At 38.1% G+C, this 1,157-nt stretch overlaps 1 protein-coding gene across 1 annotated transcript; it reads left to right on the top strand.

Annotated features, from left to right (window-relative positions):
• LOC145913950 (uncharacterized) lies at nucleotides 1–714 on the top strand. The gene has a single exon (XM_083001720.1). It carries the CDS (start codon nucleotides 1–3, stop codon nucleotides 712–714), a length of 714 nt encoding a protein of 237 aa, XP_082857846.1.
• Nucleotides 715–1,157: the final 443 nt, after the last annotated feature.

Below are 1,157 nucleotides of genomic sequence, written 5' to 3'. Positions count from 1 at the left end.
ATGAGATTGAGATACCTCAATCAGCTACAAATCGATTATAACAACAGCATTGACGGACTAGAGGCAAAGGCAAATATTAAGAAAATCAATTGGGCCTCGCAGTTTCCAGCGCTACTACAACTTTCAGAAAAAGAAAAACAACTTAAACCAAACTGTATGGTGACATACAAGAGACCACCATCTCTCCAAAACCTTCTGATACGCCCTAGGCAAATTGCCATTGGAAAATCTGCAGATAGCTCTGCAACAGGATCATATCCCTGCGGGCATTGTGCCTTATGTGGCAACCACGGTCGACATAGAACAAGCATGGTTAAACCATCAACATGTTTACAAACTCCAACTGGCACAGTTAAGACTATTCAAAACTTAACATGCAAAAGTTGTGGTATATACGTTGCTACTTGCAACATATGTAAGGAACAATACGTGGGACAAACGAAAAACAGGTTTGCCACTCGTTGGTCGGGTCACCGTGCCACATGGTCCAAGTTCGACGTTTCACAGCGCAACGATGGAACAGCGCTTTTGCATCATTTTAAAGATTGCCATCCACGCTCGTTTTCTCAACATCCACCCATTGAACAATGTTACGAAGTCACTTTCGTTGAACAACCACGCACCGCAGATTTGGACATGGCTGAAGATAAATGGTTAAATAAAATAAACGCTAAAATTAATATACAAAAAATGATTTTACCGCGGTGCAAATGATGTTTTTTTGTTTACATTTTTTTGCTTTAAGCAGATACTGTTTCTTTATCTTTCCCGTGTTTTTATTTTATTTTTTTTTCTGTGTCCTTATCTTATCCGTGGTTTCTCAACGCTTCCACCCGTTGCATGTGGCAGGTTTTTAGTTGTGTAAAGGGAGTGTTGTGAGGTAGTGGAGAGCCTTTACTTTATTTTATTTATACCTAATTCTTAATTTGCTTTTATAGACACTGATGATGCTTTTAACGAAGCGAAATATATATGTCTAATTAAAGAAAACTGAAAGATTTTAACCTGAAACGAAAGTTTCCTAGACAGTTGTTATATATATAATAAGGTGGAAATCTTCAGGGCCAAATTGCAACAGAATGGGAAATGATTCCCAGAATCAATTCTCAAGCATTGAACGTAACATTGCACCAAATAAACAAAGGCGAAAAATCAGC

The sequence above is a fragment of the Ascidia mentula genome, chromosome 9 (assembly GCF_947561715.1).
Source record: "Ascidia mentula chromosome 9, kaAscMent1.1, whole genome shotgun sequence".
NCBI classification, from domain to species: Eukaryota; Metazoa; Chordata; class Ascidiacea; order Phlebobranchia; family Ascidiidae; genus Ascidia; species Ascidia mentula.
This window is presented reverse-complemented; position numbering and strand designations above follow the sequence as displayed.

Excerpts from the sequence above, each read along its gene's own strand:
- LOC145913950 (XM_083001720.1), top strand. The coding sequence starts at position 1 with ATGAGATTGAGATACCTCAATCAGCTACAAATCGATTATAACAACAGC.